This window comes from Pristiophorus japonicus, chromosome 20, assembly GCF_044704955.1.
Source record: "Pristiophorus japonicus isolate sPriJap1 chromosome 20, sPriJap1.hap1, whole genome shotgun sequence".
Taxonomy (NCBI): Eukaryota; Metazoa; Chordata; class Chondrichthyes; family Pristiophoridae; genus Pristiophorus; species Pristiophorus japonicus.
The window spans coordinates 19,177,356-19,196,782 of NC_091996.1; the positions used below are offsets into that span (position 1 = coordinate 19,177,356).

At 44.7% G+C, this 19,427-nt stretch overlaps 1 protein-coding gene across 1 annotated transcript in view; it reads left to right on the plus strand.

The window, feature by feature from the left end:
* The window catches only part of ntng2a (netrin g2a), a 115,762-nt gene extending 97,670 nt beyond the window's left edge, over positions 1–18,092 (plus strand). The window contains exons 6-8 of the mRNA XM_070863849.1: positions 13,135–13,302; positions 15,475–15,609; positions 17,281–18,092. Coding sequence (XP_070719950.1) covers positions 13,135–13,302; positions 15,475–15,609; positions 17,281–17,501 — 524 coding nt within the window. The 3' untranslated portion in view covers positions 17,502–18,092. The remainder of the gene's footprint in view (positions 1–13,134; positions 13,303–15,474; positions 15,610–17,280) is intronic.
* The last annotated feature ends 1,335 nt before the right edge of the window (positions 18,093–19,427 follow it).

The window sequence follows — 19,427 nt, forward strand, 5'->3', positions numbered from 1 at the left end:
TCTTTGCTATAATCAATCGTATGACAAGATAGTATCAGAAACTCTGCTAGTATAAGTTGTTATTGAGTAGAATTACTGGCAGAAAGCATAACCCTTTAATGTAAATTACTGGATTGGACACACTATATTGCTGCAAAGATGAGATAACAAGTGTGAAAACAAAAGCGCCCTTCAACATGTAGAATGAAAGTATCTTACTGATAGAGTCTTCAATCTGACTCCTAACTGACAAATTGTACACACATGATGGGTTCCCTGCTTGCTCACAAGGAGGACGCGCCTCAACCTCAAGACAAGGAATCAAGAAGGGTGAGTATATAACACGAGTGATTAGCACTGACCGGTGACAATAGCACTAGTTACTGTACAGAACCACAATATTAATTTGTAGTCCAGAATGATCCCTAAAGCATTGAGCACTAATAGACCTGTAGCTGCTAAAAGTAGAGGCGTATCCACTCAAGAATGCACCTGATAACAGATGTCCCTATTAAGTGAATGGAAACAGGAGATATACTTGCAATAATGGATTCATTTCCTTTTGAAATTCCTTTAAGTGAGCAGTTTTAATCAGCAAATCACAGCATTCAGCAAGTTTCCGACCATGTTATACTGCTCCTTTGGGTATAAATCTCATGACTTCCCATTACTTCCAATCACTTTGTATTCAGCCGGTACAGTGCGAACACACATTTTAACACACCAAAGGCCTCGCTCTCCCCTAGAGAAATGTTTCTCTTCTGCACAGTATCCCACCTAATGACCTGATTCTGAACAGACACTCTATACACTACCACAGGGAATCGCGACAGGCTCAGGGTTGTCTGGTCATGAAGACATTATACAGAAACAAAACTCACACAACCTCAGAGGCCCCCCACCCCCTTTCGCTTCAGTAAACAAATTTACCTCTATAAACCAATCTTGCTCATTTCTTGTCTATTCAGACAGCTTGTCTATAATTGGGAGAGAAAAAAATCCCCCTCTCTTGCTCCAATTGCTGTACAGGGTTCTACCCAGGGAGACAGTAGTTCTGGCTTGTTGAATGATCAACATTGATATGCAACATGAGAAGGTCAGGGCCTACACTATGAGTAATGAAGGGAGTGGATGCAGGACAGGCTGTACGTTGTCCCTGGAGACAGGCTCATTGACAAATTAATCCATTGCCTCTCAGACTCTTTCCTGGCTACAGCCCCCGCTGACAATATGAATGTCTTGTAGGAGCACTGGTGTCTCTTATAATGAGCAATGATTCTCCTCAGGTAGGTACCAGAACTAATCCTGTGTTTTAATCCCCGATACACAAAGCAATATTGGGCAGGCAGCGGCCATTTTCAAGATGGTCTTGTTTAATCTAATAGACAAGTTTATGCAATATCTTTAATTAAATATGTAAATTAATTTGTAAATTATTTTAACAGGCGCGACTAGCCCTGGAATACAAGGAGTCACAATATTAAGCAGCTTTGTTTAAATTGACTAAGATGTAAAAAGTCGGTGTTGTATTTTTGTCAACTAAATTAAAATTATAATTACATTTCGTATGAAGGCTAAAATTAAAATTATTTCCAGGAGTAAAACAACAATCATGTACAGAAATGGGATGGTAACCCTGGCACAGTACAGACTGCGTCGCAAGAAAAGCAAAAGGGGATTGATCACGGCAGTAATGGCTTTTGTCAACAATCTAAATATTGTTTCAGTGTAGGCCTGCAATTAACTTACCAAACAACTGCCCTATCCTCTTGTTTTCAAACAAATTATTTCAGCATCTAATAAACCTTAAGACAATTTTTTTTGTCTTATAACACTCCTGTGAAGCGCCTTGGGACATTTTACGACGTTAAAGGTGCTATATAAATACAAGATGTCGTTGGTGTTGCTCTCTCCCAATGCAGGTACAGATGTCGATGTTTGGTGCATATCAGTTGCAATGTATTTGCTTCATGGGTTCTTTGCTTAAGAAATCATAGCAACACATTGCTACTAAGAACTAGTTGGTTTATTAGCAAAGGTTTAACAATCACACTACACATTACACATTACCAGTTCATCCACCAGGCTCACAACCACTTGATACTCGTGGATCCCCGACCCCAACTGGTTGGGGTTTTATTGAGTCTTGTGAACATCACGTGACTAGCTAAGCCACTCCCACTTAACAGCCCTACAACTATTTTGGTAGAAACTTTCATTTAAGTGGCCCCTTAACAATTGAACATAAAAGGGAACCTTTGTCAAATCAAATCAAATTAAAATTCTGTTCCCGTTTGAAATGATGCACTCCAGTCCCTCCGGTGCCCACCTCTCGCGGAAGGCCGTGAGCGTACCGGTGGACACTGCGTGCTCCATCTTCAGGGACACCCTGGCTCGAATGTAACAATGGAAGAGGGGCAGGCAGTCGGGCTGAACGACCCCCTCGACCGCCCGTTGCCTGGACTAGTTAATGGCCACTTTGACCGGGCCCAGGAACAGTTCAACAGCTCTACAACTATTTTAGTTGTAATCAATTAAACAATTAAATCAAGTGCCCCCTGATTAAAGGGGGGGAACACACCAAACATTTTCAAATAAATGCCCCCTTGCTTTTTGGGGGGTTATTTGTGGTTTTTTTGAGGGCACTGAAACACAAATTATACAAGTGTCCCCTGGCTAAAAGGTGGGGGGGGGGGTGGCACTAAAACTGGCAAATTAAACAAATTAAACTTTAGACATTTAAAACCAAATTAAAATTTGGTTGCCGGGGGTGATGATGCACTCCAGTCCCTCCGGTGCCCACCTCTTGCAGAAGGCCACAAGTGTCGGTGGACACCGCGTGCTCCATCTCTAGGGATACCCTGGCCCGGATGTAGGCACGGAAGAGAGGCAGGCAGTCAGGCTGAATGACCCCCTCGACCGCCCGCTGCCTGGACCGGCTGATGGCCACTTTGGCTGGGCCCAGGAACAGTTCAACAGCTCTACAAACCTATGAGCATCCTCACAGGTGCATACATTACACCAGTGCTCCTATCCATTAAGTGCATGTTGACATTGGGCAAAGTGTGGATTGGGCTCAGCTATGATACCTTCCACAGTGAACAGCCCACTACCGATCACTGTCTGGGTTCACACATGAAGGGGGTCATTTTGACTTTGGGGGATAGTGTAAAATGGCTCACTGAAGTCAACTGAATTAGGGTACATTGGCATAGTGGTTATATCACTGGATCAGTAATCCAGAGGCCTAGACTCATAATGCAGAGACACGAGTTCAAATCCCCAACATGGCAGCTGAGGAATTTAAATTGTCAATAAATAAATCTGGAATAAAAAGCTAGTATCAGTAATGGTGACCAAGTAACTACCGGATTGTCGTAAAAACCCATCTAATTCTCTAATTACCTTTAGGGAGGGAAATCTGCCGTCCTTACCTGGTCTGGCCTATATGTGACTCCAGACCCACAGCAATGTGATTAAATCTTGACTGCCCTCTGAAATGGCCCAGCGAACCACTCAGTTGCTCCTTCTCAAGGGCAATTAGGGATGGGCGATAAATGCTGGCCGTGCCAATGATGCCCATATCCCGTGAATGAATAAATGAAAAAAAAACGGAACTGGAAATCGGGAGGTGTGAATAAAGGGCGGCTGAGCCGATAGCGCCCGTTTTACACTGTTGTCCAAAGTCGAGGAAGGGCCACCCAGGTAAGGTAGCAGAGAGCAGCTAGTATAGCTGAAGGAAAGGCAGACAAGGAGAGGAAATTGGAGCCAAAAATGCAGAGAACAAAACAAAAATTGGGCTTATACTTATACTACTAATAGGGCCATTCAATGCAGGTTAAAGCACTCCTGACATTTAGCGCAGCTCAAATCTAGTACATCATGAATAATGAGGTATTAAATTGATATATGTTGATAAACTAATCAACAGATTAACATTTGGAAAGGTGAAGACAGAGGATGCTTCCTCAGGTTATTTTCTGCAAGCTGACTGTGTAGCGACGCATTTTAAAAGGAGAATTACACTCATTAATACATTTAACAGATCAGGCCTGCATTGAAGTAAATGGGAGCATCCAGGATTTTTAAAAAGCTGCATCTTAAATATTAAATGGAGTGTTGCCTACAGGGTAAATAAAGACATCAGCCTCTCTGCCAAACATTTATGTACCTGAAACAAATTTATGATCTTCTCGTACATTTGAGTGATGATGATTTTTATTACAAGGATACATTCCACAGTAAACTGATCAGCCAGCTTGGTTTTGTTCATTGGAATTTTTTTTTTTAAACACAAACATTATAAATCTGAAACCAAAACAGAAAACACTAGGAATGGATTCAATCCCACTAGCAACCTATAAAGACAAAACACATTGGGAGCAGATCCTTCCCCGGAATCTGATTATGTTGTACCTTTCCCTTCAGTTCTGATGAAGGATTCCATCCTGGACATCAAGTCTCGCTCCTTCCAGGCCGGACTGCAGTTCCCTGTGGACCATGTTCACAGGCTCCTGCGAAAGGGGAACTGCGCTCAGCGTGTGGATGTCGGAGGGGCCGAGGGCCCAGGGGCAGCACGGGCCCAGCCCACACTGCGATATGTGTGCGCACTAGGTCTGTGCAGCACAGCTGGTCTCCAGTCGTCTTGGTTAATCCTTGCCACTGGACCAAGACCTAGCTCTGTCAAGCCCGTGTGGTGGCTGGTGTGCAACGGTCACCACACGTTAAAAAAATCCACGCACAGGCATCTTCCACCCCCTCAATTTGAGTTCAGGACCTGGAATATCGGGTCCTTCATTGAAACATCAGTGAGCTCATGTGGAAGCAAGTCATCCTCGTTCGAGGGACCGCCTATGATAACCTGTTGGGGTTATAGGATCATGGAAATTTACCAGACGGCAGGTGGCCACTCAGCCCACCGCGTCCATGCCGGCCAAAAAAGAGCCCTCGGACTAATCCCACTTTCCAGCTCCTGGTCCGTAGCCCTGGAGGTTACGGCACTTCAAGTGCATATCCAAGTACTTTTTAAATGCGATGCGAGTTTCTGTCTCTAACACCCTTTCAGGCAGTGAGTTCCAGACCCCCACCACCCTCTGAGTGAAAAAGAATTCTCCTCAACTCCCCTCTTAACCTTGAAATACTGACTGACCTCTTGTTTGTATTTCAGATTGCCTTTTTTAAACATCTCTTGCAAGTACAGAAAGGATTTGATATACTTTGCCGTGCACTTATCTGGGGATTGTACTCAACAGGAGCCACTGGATAAAGACCTAGCTCCGTCAAGCCCGTGTGGTGGCTGGTGTGCAACGGTCACCCCACATTAAAAAAATCCACACACAGGCATCTTCCACCCCCTCAATTCGAGTTCAAGACTGGAATATCGGGTCCTTCATTGAAACATCAGTGAGCTCATGTGGATTCATTTACTTACATACAATATATATTTTTTAAACCCCACTCTGCTTTATATTCCCAGTAAGACAGATGAGCACAAGCTCAGGGACTTTTGGCATTTCAGCTGGATGAGCTCCAGAAGCCGCAGCCAGCCAGATATTAAACACAGCTGTTGAGACGACCAATTATATACATCATAAGAACATAAGAAATAGGAACAGGAGTAAGCCACAAGGCCCCTCGAGCCTGCTTCTCCATTCAATAAGATCATGGCTGATCTGATCATGGATTCAGCTCCACTTCCCTGCCCGCTCCCCATAACCCCTTATCCCCTTCTCGTTTAAGAAACTATCTATTTTTGTCTTAAATTTATTCAATGTCCCAGCTTCCACAGCTCTCTGAGGCAGCGAATTCCACAGATTTACAACCTTCAGAGAAGACATTTCTCCTCATCTCAGTTTTAAATGGGCGGCCCTTTATTCTAAGATCATGCCCTCTAGTTCTAGTCTCCCCCACAAGTGGAAACATCCTCTCTGCATCCACGTTGTCAAGCCCCCTCATAATCTTATACGTTTCGATAAGATCACCTTCTTCTGAATTCCAATGAGTATAGGCCCAACCTACTCAACCTTTCCTCATAAGTCAACCCCCTCATTCCCGGAATCAACCTAGTGAACCTTCTCTGAACTGCCTCCAAAGCAAGTATATCCTTTCGTAAATATGGAAACCAAAACTGCACGCAGTATTCCAGGTGTGGCCTTACCAATACCTTATATAGCGGTAGCAAGACTTCCCTGCTTTTATACTCCATCTCCTTTGCAATAAAGGCCAAGATACCATTGGCCTTCCTGATCACTTGCTGTACCTGCACACTATCCTTTTGTGTTTCATGCACAAGTACCCCCAGGTTTCGCTGTACTGCGGCACTTTGCAATCTTTCTCCATTTAAATAATAACTTGCTCTTTGATTTTTTTTCTGCCAAAGTGCATGACCTCACACTTTCCAACATTATACTCCATCTGCCAAATGTTTGCCCACTCACTTAGCCGGTCTATGTCCTTTGGAAAGGTGAGGCTGGGGACAAGCGGACCTGTGGCCTAACTCTGCCAGTGCTGACTGGTTTCTGCTAGCCAAACACAGGCCCCTTCCTACAAAGGATAAAAAAAGATCTAGATATATTTAACAAATTTTAACAAAGGATGCTCAGCGCAATACACAGAAATAATTGGCATTTATTCATTCACAATCATTGGGGAATTAACTAGAATGTTGTAATCTGGTTAAATCCTGGATCTGGATTCTCAAATGCCACCGTCAAAGTCAAGGTTCTAAAAAGTTTGGTTTTTTTTTGCAAAGGAACATTTCTCCAGATTGTAAAATTCATGTCTTATTTTCTGACCCTCTCACAGTACAGGAGGGGGCCCATCGTGCCTGTGCCGGCTCTTTGAAGGAAATTCCCAATTAGTCCCACTCCCCTGCAGTGAGTTCCAGATCACATCCACTCCCTGCGCTAAATAATGTTCTCCTCATCTGCCCCCTGTTCATTGTCTTTTTGAAATCCATGTTCCTGCTTTCAGCTCTGAGAATGCACCTCCACGCTACAATCGGGAAATGCTCACGGAAAGCGGGGAAGGAGAACTGAATGGATTTGGGATGGAGACTGGATTTTCCTCCTTTGGCTATGAATATGAACAATGAAGAGGTGGTGCAGGCTCGAAGGGCTGAATGGCCTACTCCTGCACCTATTTTCTATGACGGGAAAAGACCCTCTGTCTCACACAATTGTGTATCACAATATACACACTCTCCACCCCCACCCCCCATCCCCAAAACCATGTGATCTCATGAGAACGACAAAAAATGATTAAAAAAAACAATTTGGGGGAGGGGGGAAATCTGGAAAATTACTGACTGACCCAACTCTCCCACCCCCAATCAAATCTAGTTCAGATCATCACTCTGGCCCAGATAATTAGATGCAGTACCTACCTCTTGTAATCTCTGTCCCATCACTTTTATCTAGCCATGTCTCCGAAATGCACAAAATATTTTTTTTCCCAACACAACATATGATTGCCATTCTAATAATTTGTTTCCAACACTCCTCGTATTTACATCAAAACAATTCAAACATTAAAGGTCTCTCGTCTATCTTCTTTCTGGGGGGAGGGATCACAGGACAGATTGAAAATCACAGCTACTGTCTAGGATAAGGTCAGCAAAAGGTCACGCCACCTGTTATATGTATAGAGGGTGAAATGACACAAAAACACCGACTTGACATACATTGAACACAGATTTCGACAGACGCGAATGAAAGGGAGCAATGTGCAGACATCAATGACTTTGAAAGCCGATTTGCAGCGAAACATTGCTACACATTTATCAGGTGTACACTTGAGTGGAGCTCCTTTCTAGGAAGGAAGGAATGTCAGAGTTCGGAAAATTTCTTGTCACTAACCTGGTTTCTGATGTGTGCAGATATTCCCAAACAAAAGTCAGGGCCTGGAGCGCCCTCCAGTGGAGGACAATTCAAGAGGCCAAAAGGTATTTTACACCAAGATAAGCGGTGCAGCCAATTAGCAAACTGTTCAGATCTGGGTCACTTCAGAGGCCAAGAATACATTGTGAAGTCGAGCTATTTAATAGAAAATAACATTTGTACAGAAGAAAAGAATAATTTAGCACAATGTTTCAAATCTAAGCAGTTTGCTTATCCTCAATAGATTGTTCATTTCATAGAATCGTGAAATCTTACAGCACAAAGGAAGAAAGACTTGCATTTATATAGCGCCTTTCGTGACCATGGGACATTCCAAAGCGCTTTACAGTCAATTAAGTACTTCTGAAGTTTAGTTACTGTTGTAATGTAGGAAACGCGGCAGCCAATTTGTGCACAGTAAGATCCCACAAACAGCAACGTGATAATGACCAGATAATCTGTTTTCAGTGATGTTGATTTTAGGGATAAATGCTGGCCAGGAAATCGGGGATAACTCCCCTGCTCTTCCATGGGATCTTTTACGTCCGCCTGAGAGGGCAGGCGGGGTTTAACGTCCCATCCGAAAGACGGCACCTCCGACAGTGCAGCACTCCCTCAGCACTGCACTGGAGTGTCAGACTCGATTTTTGTGCTCGAGTCACTGGACTGGGATTTGAACCCACAACCTTCTGACCCCGAGGCGAGAGTGTTACCCACGGAGACACGGCTGGCACAGAAGGAAGCCATTCCGGTGATCATGTCTGTGCCGATTCTTTGAAAGAGCTGTCCAATTAGTCTCACCGCCCTGCTCTTTCCACATAACCCTGCAAATTTATAGAATAATGAGGACAAGAGAAGGCCATTGAGCTCGTTGTGTCTGTGCCAGCACACGTTGCACATCGGAGCTATTGGAGGTCATTTTCAGCTTCACTGCCTGGAGTAGTAACCTGGAGGAGCTGATCATCCACTGGTCAACCCATTGATTTCAGTAAGGCCTGCCTACAACAGGCGAGTCATCAGATTACTGCCCAGGCAACGACGTTGAAGATTGCCCCATCACCTCCAAATCCCATTTCCATGCTTTTCCCTCAGATCCTTCACTATTTCATCTATTCCTTCATAAATGTTGTGATGGATTCAGCTACAAAAGCCACTTGTGGCCCCAGCTGCCTTGGTACCACTCTTTGGAATTCCCTTTCCCGAACCCCTCTGCTTCCCCACTTCTCTCATTTAAACACCTTCTCAAACCCACCTTTTCAGTGCCCCTCCTAATGTCTCCCTGGACGGCTGGATGTTTGTTTCCCAGTCAATTTCCGCTTGTGAAGTACCTTGGGCATTAAAGACATTCTGCAAATGCAAGTTCTTGTGACTGTAACAATGCCTGTCCCTGCCCAGATCTCACCCCACTGGAACCCTTAACCTGCCCTTGTTACCCTCAGGCTTGACTTCTCTGTGGTTTCTTTGCCAGTTTCCCAAGCTCCACATTATATGAATTTCATCTTGTCCAAATCTCGGCCAGCATTAAGTTCTGCTCCCCTATCATCGCCCCACCCCCTTGCCAACCAACCTCCAGTGACTCCCTAACCCTCACTGCATTGAATTAAAAGTCGTCACAAATCCACTTATGGCCTTGACCCACTAGCCCACACTGCGGGCCTTCTGCCGGTGGTCTTCTGTACATTTCCCAGACGCCCGTTACACCTCTGATCTAAGCCGACTCAGTCTGCAACTGACACTGGGATTTGCGCGTTCAGAGCAGGGGTTGCTAGATAGCGCTGAGCAGCACGGGCCTGGTCTGTTTTTGCCTTCCTGACTTTGCGAGACAGAGGCCAATTGTAACATCCCTATTGCTACCTGGGCTGAGGTCAGGTAAGTCAGCCCCCGACCAGGCATTCCTGATCCGTGTGCTTCAATGCCCTATCACGCTGCACGTATACCCACTGAGGGGGGGAATCTTTGGAATTCTCTGTCCCAGAGGGCTGTGGATGCTCATTCGCTGAGTATATTCAAGACAGAGATCGATAGATTTTTGGATATTAAGGTAGTCAAAGGTTATGGGGATAGTGCGGGAAGGTGGAGTTGAGGTAGATCAGAAGATCAGAAGATTATTAAATGGCGGAGCAGGCTCGAAGGTTCCTGCTCCTATTTCTTATGTTCTTATATAAAGACCATTTAATATCGTTAAAGGTTTCCATGAGCTTAGATGTACCATTCAACCGAGTTCAAACAATTCTCGTTATTGCCACTAATTTCAACTCTCAACAGCTCCCACAGCAATCAGTCATGCTCCACTTTAGTGCTGGTTGATTGATGTTGCGTTTATATCTCAGCTTATTCACATCACTGATTGTGCTAAAACCTTGTATGTGGTAATATCAATGGAAGGAATTTTTAACTTTTTCCAAGCACCAGAAAAATTGTCAAAGCCACCTCAGTCACAGCCAAAGTCAAAGCCAGGCGGAAAACAGAGAAACTTTAAAGGTAGGAAAGTAATTGAAATAGATGATGCACGCCTAGTCTATGCGTGTTTGAGATCATGTCATTTAGAGTGTTTCAGAGTTATTCTGCATTTAGATTTTGTTTATTTTCGAACAGCAGTTCAACACATTGACTCAATGGCGGTGAAATTGGACACAAAACCTGACTTCAGTTTTTCAGCGTAAACTGTTCCGTCTCTTACTTACCAAATAAATACCAAGCGAAATCCAACTTACTAAAAGTAGCGAAGTCTTGCTACAACTGTACAGGGCGTTGGTGAGACCACACCGAGAGTACTGCGTACATTTTTGGCTCCTTATTTAAGGAAGGATATACTTGCATTGGAGGCAGTTTAGAGAAGATTCATGAGGTTGATTCCTGAGATGAAGGGGTTGTCTTATGAAGATAGGTTGAGCAGGTGGGGCTTATACTCATTGGAGTTTAGAAGAATGAGAGGTGATCTTACTGAAACATATAAGATTCTGAGGGGGCTTGTCAGGGTAGATGCAGAGAGGATGTTTCCCCTCGTGGGGAATCTAGAACTAGAGGGAATCTAGAACTAGGGGGCATAGTTTCAGAATAAGGGATCGCCTATTTAAAATGGAAATGAGGAGGAATTTCTTCTCTCAGAGGGTCGTGAATCTTTGAAATTCTCTGCCCCAGAGAGCTGTGGAGGCTGGGTCATTGAATATATTTAAGGTGGAGATAGACAGGTTTTTGAACAATAAGGGAGTTAATGGTTATGGTGAGCGGGCAGGGAAGTGGAGTTGAGGCCAGGATCAGATCAGCGATGATCTTATTGAATGGCGGAGCAGGCTCAAGGGGCCTGTTACTATTTCTTATGTTCTTACTTCTTCCAATGGTTTCGTGCTAGTTATGAAAGACAAAATGAACCTCTCTCTGAATCAGGACTCTATTTTAAGAAATAGCCTATCTATCACAGTGCACATGTGCAGTGCGCCTTTATGGCTGATGATACGCAGTCAGTGGTATAACTGAGGTCTGCCAGTTGAACATGGCACTTGTTGTGAGCCTGGTACCTGCAGAGTTACTGCCTGCACTTCCGTCGTGATTTGGAGTATTACAAAACAATTTCTACCTATTGCATCCTGAAGAGCTGACCTCTGGAAGGATCCATTGGGACTTTCACTATTTCATCCCCAGTTATTTCCAGTATTTTATTTAAATTTTGTAAAACAATAGAATGGGTTGAGGCTTAGCTGTGTACAATCCAATCCAACAGGGAACCTCACCTCAGGCTAGAGTGTCCTTTGTTATTGGGCAGGCTGTAGAGCTATACGATGGCTCTCGGTAACAATATTATCTAAAGAATATAGGTGAGGCTTGAGAGCTTAAAGTATTCCATAAATATATATAAAAATGATAATTTCTCAGAATTTGGCAAGCTAACCAATAAACCAGAGTACACAACGGGCTACATTCCGCCCACAGGAGCTTTTGATCATCAGAAATCTTTCATTTATTTTGTTTGATACACAATATACCAGTACATCAAGTAACGAGATAAGTGCCTGCAGATTAAAAAATGCCGGTGGCAGTTTCGAGAGAAGGGAGAGTTGGAACTTCTGGTTGTGGATTTTTTTGTTATGGATCATACAGAGACACTCAATGAGGAATTGAAAATAAGTACTTCACCCCCTGCCCCTAGCGCCATATTCCATCCTAAACCTGGTTCTGGATCATTTTCCTCAAAGACAATGTAAAGAAAGATATAGTGTCTTTCACAACCACCGGACGTCTCAAAGCATTTTACAGCCAATGAAGTACTTTTTGGAGTGTAGTCACTGTTGTAATGTGGGAAACACGGCAGCCAATTTGCGCACAGCAAGCTCCCACAAACAGCAATGTGATAATGACCAGATCATCTGTTTTAGTGATATCGATTGAGGGATAAATATTGGCCAGGACACCAGGCAGAACTCCCCTGCTCTTCTTTGAAATAGTGCCCTGGAATCTTTCATGTCCAGCTGAGAGGGCAGACAGGGCCTCGGTTTAACGCCTCACCCGAAAGACCGGTGGAATATGATGGAATGATGCAGAGATCACTTTTTAACTGAGTCAGGTTCGATGGATGCTGAAGAACCCTCTTTCCCAACTGATGAAAGGTATTTATTTTGTCTTCTTCCCATCTCCTTCTCCCGCCATCTCACAGTCCCAACTCAACAATCTAGCTCATCTATCCACGGACAACGACAGTGTCCCCATCACAGCATGGAATTGCCATCTGAATGATTCCGAAGTTTTATCTCCAGTGCTATCTAGAAGACCATTCGAGGCAGTGCTTCCTGATATTGGTCCTGAACTTGCTTTATTCCAGTTTATATCCAAGTCCCTTTGTACTACAGTTGTGAAAGAAGTTATTTTTTACAGCCTCATTGTGGTGTTTACTATGTAGGAGTTTAACCTCAACATTTACTGATTCCAAAAGGGGTTAAAGCAGTACACTGTGGAAAAATTTATACTTTATTTTTTTTCCTTCAAATTCATGAATCAATTCTCTCATCTTTCTGTTCCTTCTATTTCAATCTTTTCTTTTCATGCATTTTCACAAATTGATGAAATTTTTTTTGTCAAATATCTAAAAGACAGCATGCAAGTTTACTAATTGAGAAATTAATATTGTTCTGAATTTATATATTGAGTTTAATTTAAAAGAGCAAAATAAATTTTGCCACTACTGTTCCCGAAATCATTTCCTCCCCTTCAAGAAATTTTATTTTGAAGTTTGTGTTGACCGGTTTCTCACTCTGAATTTTTCCCCATCTCCCTTACACTCCAGATTGTGAATGCTACGGACACTCCAATCGCTGCAGTTACATCGACTATCTCAAGATTGTGACTTGCGTCAGCTGCAAACACAACACTAGGGGGCAGCACTGCCAGCACTGCCGACTTGGCTACTTCCGCAACACCTCAGCCGAACTGGATGATGAGAATGTCTGTATTGGTCAGTACGAGCAGCCTTAACTCCAAGCAGGTTGTACAGATTTATTTTAATGTTTCACTCTAACAAAGGCCAGCTCTCATAGAATGGTTACAGCACGGAAGGCAGCCATTCAGCCCGTCGAGCCCATGCCGACTCTCCGCTACTCCCACTCCCCCGCCCTTTCCCTGTAGCCCTGCAATTTTTTTTCTTTCAGATACTTATCCAACTCCCTTTTGAAAGACAAGATTGAGTCTGCCTCCACCGCCCTTTCAGGCCGTGCATTCCAGATCCCAACCACTCGCCGCGTAAAAAAGTTTTTTCTTACGTCGCCTTTGGTTCTTTTGCCGATCACCTTCAATCTGTGTCCTCCGGTTCTCGACCCTTCTGCCTAATGGGAACAGTTTCTCTCTCTCTACTCTGTCTAGACCCATGATTTTGAACACCTCTATCAAATCTCTTCTCAATCTTCTCTGCTCCAAGGAGAACTCAGGTTACCAACCAGACTAAATATCTCCATTTCACTTTCGAACTTTAAACAAAAGAGATTTCAACTAGGTCCTTCCAGTGACTCCTCTCCGGGAGATGCCACTGAAATTTGGCTAAGGGGAGAACTATTTAATATTAGATTCCTGGGATTCCTATTTGGCCAACTCTTTCTTGGCTCAGTGACACCTGAAGCCATCATCACAGTTCCATTTTTTTTTTAGTGGTGGTGAGGGAAAAGAGACAGAGAGGGGAAGCTTCTAAAAAATCACATGCCCTTAAATCAGGCCAATCGCACAGCAAAATATTCCTTCAGGATTCTTGCAGAGACTCTGCCATTAGGGACTCACTGGGTTCTTTAGTTCTTTGCTTATGGGTAATGCATAATTGAGATTGGTACTGTTAGTTCAATCCCCACATGTCACTAACCTTCAGCCGAGTCACAAAGTCTTTCACTATTCCTCCACAACCGGTGCTTTAGTTTGCAAGAAAAGCCTTTCCTGCCCGTAATCTGATTATCCTCCCAAGATTGCTCCAGCTGAGAAAACAGGTTTCACCTTTGCAGGCATTCGGAGCGATAGGCAGGACCTTGATCCCCACACAGCTGGTAGGGAGTGAGCAATGCAGTGCTTGGCTACTCCTTCAAAAGATGCTTTATTAAAGGGTGTATTGATCATTTATAATAGTTAATGCCAAGTGTTGGAGTGGTGCGTTCATTTGACTTTGTCTAAAAGGTTGTAGAGCTGGAATCCCAAGGCTTCCTGTCGCTCTGTTGAATGGGGTTTGGGCTGTCTCTGTACGGCTGATGGAGAGGGACTAGACCTTGACTTGCTGCTTCTTCTCCTGTCAGACGGCACAAGGCGATAAATGGCCAATAAAAGGAGGGTGCAAAAATAGCAGCAAGATGCAAACAATGAGCTGGATGGCAGACCATCTCTCCCACAGACTAGTGAAGAACTGTGCTGGGAACACAGGAGTCCACAGCAGACTTGCTCTATGTGTACTAAGGCTCTCGCGGAATGGTAATAGACTAAAAAAAAATGTACTGGCAACAGTTTGTGACGCACCAATGTCAGTGTTCTCGCTCAGGCCAACACCCCCAGCATCGAAGCATTGACCATGCTCGATCAGCTCCGGTGGGCGGGCCACATTGTCCGCATGCCCGATACTAGACTCCCAAAACAACCGCTCTACTCAGAGCTTAGACATGGCAAGCAAGTCCCAGGTGGGCAGAGGAAGCGCTTCAAGGACATCCTCAAAGCCTCCTTGAAAAAGTGTAACATCCCCACCGACACCTGGGAATCCCTGGCCCAAGATCGCTCAAAATGGAGGAGAAGCATCCGGGAAGGCACCGAACACCTCGAGTCTCTTTGTCGGGAGCACACGGAAGCCAAGCGCAAACAGTGGAAGGAGCGCATGACAACCCAAGCACCCCACCCACCCGTCCCTCCAACCACCGTCTGCCCCACCTGTGACAGAGACTGTAGGTCCCGCATTGATCTCATCAGTCACCTGAGAACTATTTAGTGTGGAAGCAAGTCATCCTCAACTTCGAGGGACTGCTTTAGAGAGAGAGAATAGACTAAAAAAATGTACTGGGAAGGATTTGTGAAATTTAGGCTCAAGGCATGTAGGGACAAGGTGAACGGAGAGGTTCTGCTATCTCATTGCTCGCCAGAATGTCAAATGGTTGCCTTTATTTTTTTACAGAATGTAACTGTAACCAACTGGGGTCCAAGCACGACCGCTGCAATGAGACGGGGCACTGTGAGTGTAAAGACGGAGCCGCTGGCCCCAAGTGCGAGGATTGCAAGCCAGGATACTATTGGAGACAGGGCTGTTTCCGTAAGTATATATCGGACATTACCAGCGAGCTGGAAGAATGACAGCAGACCATTAGTGCTAATCTCATTATAGTAAAGAGTTTAGCTTACCCCTGGCTATTCCGAGACAGAATGCTGAAAGCGCCATCAACAATGTCCCAGGGTGAGGTAAGCCAAGGAGCTTGAGTAATTGGCCAGTCAGTGAATAATGAAATGAGGGTTGAAGAAGGGCTGTGGAACAGGGAAGGGGGGTAGAAATTACCCAGGCCAATTAATCTGATGCAAAAGCAATATACTGCGGATGCTGGAATCGGAAATAAAAAACAAAATGCTGCAAATACTCGAGCAGCATCTGCGCAGAGAGACAGAGTTAACATTAACTTGATAAATCTGATGCATCTGCACCGTCAAAAATGCCCAAAGAAAATTACTTAGAAAATAAGTCGGAGAAAATGTATTTAGGACCTTGGAAGGACATGTGTAACTTTAACAAGCCAATAAAGGAGTTTTCCGTAAAGTTGCAGTGGAAACACAAATTCAGATAAGCAACCTGACTCCCAACTGTGCAAGAACCTGCCCTCCACCCCTGGGTCCACACTCTGGTCTCATATTGTGGCCAACATCATGATTTCAGACCATTACAGGTCTTGGAAATAGGCTTCAGAAAGAGGAACCGAGTGACTGCATTTCTAGAGCGCCTTTCACGACCAAAGCGCTTCACAGCCAATAAAGTGTAGTCACTATTGCAGGAAAGGCTGTAAGGCCTCACAAAAAAATGACCAGACCATTTGTTGTAAGTGTTGGTCGAGAGATAAATATTGTCTGGGACCCCTGGGAGAACTCCCCTGCTCTTCTTCCAATAATGCCATGGGTTCTTTAAGGTCCACCTGAAAGGGTAGACGGGATCGCGGTTAAATGTCTCTCTGAAAGATGGTCTATCAGTATTACACTGGAGTGCCAGTCTAGATAATGTGCTCAAGCCCCTGGAGTGGGACTTGAACCAACTTCTGACTCAGAGGCAGAACTTGAAGGAGTCAGTGTAAATCAGCTCCGCAGACTCAGTGACTGGGTAGTGCAAAAACGGCGATGTTAGCTCTCCACGCAGTCTAATAACTCCTGGTTAAAGGTCCAGCCAAATTTTAGATGCAAGTGATGTCCAGTACACCATGGATGGGATCTTGTTGATGGCAGGGAAGACAGAATGTTCTGCGAACCCCGGCTACCCATTGGATCTCTACGAGTTACATTTTCAAGATAGTAAGGGGAACAGATAGAGAGAAATTATTTCCGTAGGTTGGGGAGTCTGTCGTCTAAATATTAGAGCCAGACCTTTCAGGCAAACCTACAAAGGATGGTGAAAGTTTGGAACTCTCTTCGCAAATGGCAATTGAAGCTAGATCAATTGTTAATTTTAAATCTGTGATTGATAGATTTTTGCTAACCAAAGTTATTAAGGGATATGGAGTTAAGTCGCAGATCAGCCATGATCTCATTGAATGGTGGGACGGGCTTGAGGGATTGAATGGCCTCCTCCTGCTCCTATTAAAACAATGCTGGTAAAACACAGTGAGTCGGTCAGAAATGCCGAGAGATTCCAGCATTTGCTGTTTAAATTTCAGATTCCAGTGTTTCCTTTTTAGATTTTAAGACTTTCCCTTCTGTGCTGTTTCACTCTATGATTCTATCCCCTCAGCTAACATATGTGACAACGAACTTCTGATATGTCAGAATGGCGGGGCCTGCCACCAGAACCAGCGCTGCATCTGCCCCAAAGGTTACATCGGCGTCCTTTGTGAAGGCGGCAAATGCGACTCGGAAGATGGGACCTGCAATGCGGCATCCACCTCAGCCCTCGGCCTGTGGACGGCCCTGGTCTCCGCACTGACACTGCTGCTGGCGGCCCTGTGCGCATAATGGATGGGCAGCCGGGGGAGAAAATCCAGGCCCAGGTCGATCACCTGCCCGAAGTGCGTCAGGAGCGCTATGCTCTTCGGATGACACCGTGCCGCCACACGGCGACCCAATGGAAGTGCCACTTTAATAAGTTCCGTGTACCTGAAAGGTGATGATGACGAGACTGTACAAGTTGACACGTGTTGTACCGTATCCCAGTGAACGTTGCTCATAATCCGTTTGGGGAGGGGGGGGGTGGGGGGTGAAAAAAAAGAGACATTCTAGGAAGTAATTCCATCACTAAAGCCCATGGGAACATTTAGGAACTATTGTGGCAAGTAACTGCAAATTGGACTGTTCAAATTCTGCTGCATAATCTAACATCATCTGTTGCCTAGATGCCTAAAACACTAGTGGCTGCATTTTTGCAAAGTACCAGTTTGATGGAAGAGAAATTGGTTGAGTTTGCAATGAGCATGGTTTTAAAAGGACGAGCGGCTGGTATATAACATGACGAGCAGTATTATTCTACCAGATTCAATACTTTTTTTGTAGAAATGGTTATTTTTGCTCTATTTAAATGTTAACATATTATGGACATTTTATTTTACAGTGACAACACACAGTAAAGTCACTTGTTACATCATTGCTCTGCATTCTTCATATTTGTTCTGTACAGTTTTATTTTCTGGCCCATCACTGACAGGATTGGCACAGGATCAGATGAGGCATAACCAAGGTAAAGAATTAGAGGGTCATCAGGAACAATTCCAGGACTTGGAATGGGGAGGAGGGGGGAGGGGAGGAAGAGGGAACCAGAAGAGCATAATTAGGAGCAGGAGTAGGCCATACGGCCCTTCGAGCCTGCTCCGCCATTCAATAAGATCATGGCTGATCTGATTTTCGACCTCAGCTCCACTTTCCCGCCCGATCCCCATATCCCTAGAGTCCAAAGATCTATCTCAGGCTTGACTATACTCAACGACAGCCTCCACAGCCCTTTCAGGTAGAGAATTCCAAAGATTCACACCTTCAGAGTGAAAACATTCCTCCGCATCTCAGTCTTAAATGGCCCACCACTTATCCTGAGACTGTGCCCCCTAGTTCTAGACTCTCCAGCCCGGGGAAACAACCTCTCAGCATCTACCCTGTCAATTCCCCTTAGAATCTTACATGTTTGAATGAGATCATCTCTCGTTCTTCTAAACTCGAGTGTATAGGTCCAGTCTATTCAATATCTCCTCATCGGACAACCCTCTCGTCCCTGGGATCTATCTAGTGAACCTTCATTGCATCTCCTCGAAGACAAATATATCCTTCCTCAGATAAGGAGGCCAAAACTGTGCACAGTACTCTAGGTGTGGTCTCACCAAAGCCCTGTACAATTGTAGGAAGACTTCCTTACTCTTGTACTCCAACTGCCTTGCAATAAAGGCCAACATGCCAGTTGCCTTCCTAATTACTTGCTGTACCTGCACACTAACTTTGTGTTTCCGGTACGAGCACACCTAAATCTCGCATAATATGGCAAGAACATTTGCCAGAAGGGTTCGCCACACATCCTCATCAGGTTGTCCCCCGCTTGGGTTAGTTCCGCTGGCACTTTACCCAAATGTCCATTGAACGTCCGGTGAATTACACAAGCGTCCTCTGTGATAGTAAAAAAAAATGCAACCCGGAAGATGTGAACTGCAACGCGGCTTCTGCCTCATTCGTTGGCCGGCCGACGGTCCTGGTCTCCGCACTGACACTGCTGCTGCTGACTCCATGTGAACAATGAACAGGAGGCTGGCCGATGATCAGGAGCAGCAGGCCAGGCTTGACCCATTCACTGGCTGAGACCAGCAAACACAGACCAGCGACCCGGCCCATTCCTAGTCCGAATCGTTTATCCTTCCACACATTATTTTATAGACAGACGTGCTCCAGACATCAAATGACGATTCT